This window comes from Chanos chanos, chromosome 2, assembly GCF_902362185.1.
Source record: "Chanos chanos chromosome 2, fChaCha1.1, whole genome shotgun sequence".
NCBI lineage: Eukaryota > Metazoa > Chordata > Actinopteri > Gonorynchiformes > Chanidae > Chanos > Chanos chanos.
This window is the reverse complement of record NC_044496.1, coordinates 9,375,701-9,376,661: the sequence shown is the minus strand read 5'-3', so window position 1 is coordinate 9,376,661 and position 961 is coordinate 9,375,701. Positions and strand designations below refer to the sequence as shown.

The 961-nt window shown below is 39.6% G+C and overlaps 1 protein-coding gene across 1 annotated transcript; it reads right to left on the bottom strand.

Annotated features, from left to right (window-relative positions):
• cartl (cocaine- and amphetamine-regulated transcript-like) lies at positions 1 to 961 on the bottom strand. The gene is made up of 3 exons (XM_030792297.1): positions 824 to 961; positions 454 to 528; positions 1 to 108 (listed from the first exon to the last, which is right to left on the bottom strand). Exons 1-3 carry the CDS (start codon positions 959 to 961, stop codon positions 1 to 3), a joined length of 321 nt encoding a protein of 106 aa, XP_030648157.1.

Genomic DNA, 961 nt, shown 5'->3' with positions numbered 1-961 from the left:
TTAGATGCACTTAAGGAGGAATGAGTTACAGTTGCTTCCTCTGCCACACTCACACAGTTTCCCAATGCGAGGACCCAGTCTCACAGCACAACGAGAGCCAGTTAGACACTGAAAAAGAAAGAAAGAAAAAAAAAAGAAAAAAGTCTTTTCAGCTAAAGTATATTCAGGAAGGTATAAAACATGATTAGTGGTTTGTCAGTTTGCTGTTATATTACATTATTCGGTCGTTGTGCTGCTAGTTCGCATGTCTTTATTGTCATGGTTATACTGGAATTGCATCAGTTCTACTGCCTGAAAGACTCTCTGAAGTGTAAAGAAAACAGATGAAACAAAGTAATTACTTAAGTGTCCCAAAAGAAAAAAAAACGGGACGGGAAGGAATATTAATATTAAGGAATATTAAGTGGAGAGAACAAGCTGACGAGGGTACAATGTTAGATGTAGTTGACTCACAGTTGGAATCCCTCGCTTCTCCTCAGCATGCGGGCGCTCCGGATACTTCCCCAGAAGGGCTTCCATGGCTTCGATCTGTGACATAATCATGGAATTACATTCATATAATTTGACACAAAATGTTCAAACGTTTTTAAAGTAAGAAAATAGCACGAAAAAAGTAGAGAAGAACAATTTTTTGCGAATCATAGCATTTAAAAAACTGGTGCATCCTGCGAGCATAATTAGAGCTCTGACATTTCGATGACATTTTGAATTCACGTGAAACGCATCAAGAAAATTAAAGAGCGTCTGAGTTAAGCCGTTTGTCTCAAAACAGATGCAATATATCAAAAGTTACCAGTTTGGGGTGACAGTTGACGTTACTTACAAGTTCTCTCTCAGTGGACATCTCTGAATTTTGTGAAGCGACATTCTCTGAGGATATTTCCTGTGAGACCTGTCCGGTGCAGATAACTGTGAGGAGGCTGATGCACATCAGGCCATACAGCATCCCTGAGCTCTCCAT

What these genes read in the sequence shown, in the direction of transcription:
- cartl (XM_030792297.1), bottom strand. Translation starts at nt 961, where the DNA reads ATGGAGAGCTCAGGGATGCTGTATGGCCTGATGTGCATCAGCCTCCTC. An exon ending in TGTCCACTGAGAGAGAACTT is followed by an intron (nt 529 to 823) that starts GTAAGTAACGTC and finishes ATTATGTCACAG; the next exon opens with ATCGAAGCCATGGAAGCCCT. An exon ending in AGAAGCGAGGGATTCCAACT is followed by an intron (nt 109 to 453) that starts GTGAGTCAACTA and finishes TTTCTTTTTCAG; the next exon opens with TGTCTAACTGGCTCTCGTTG.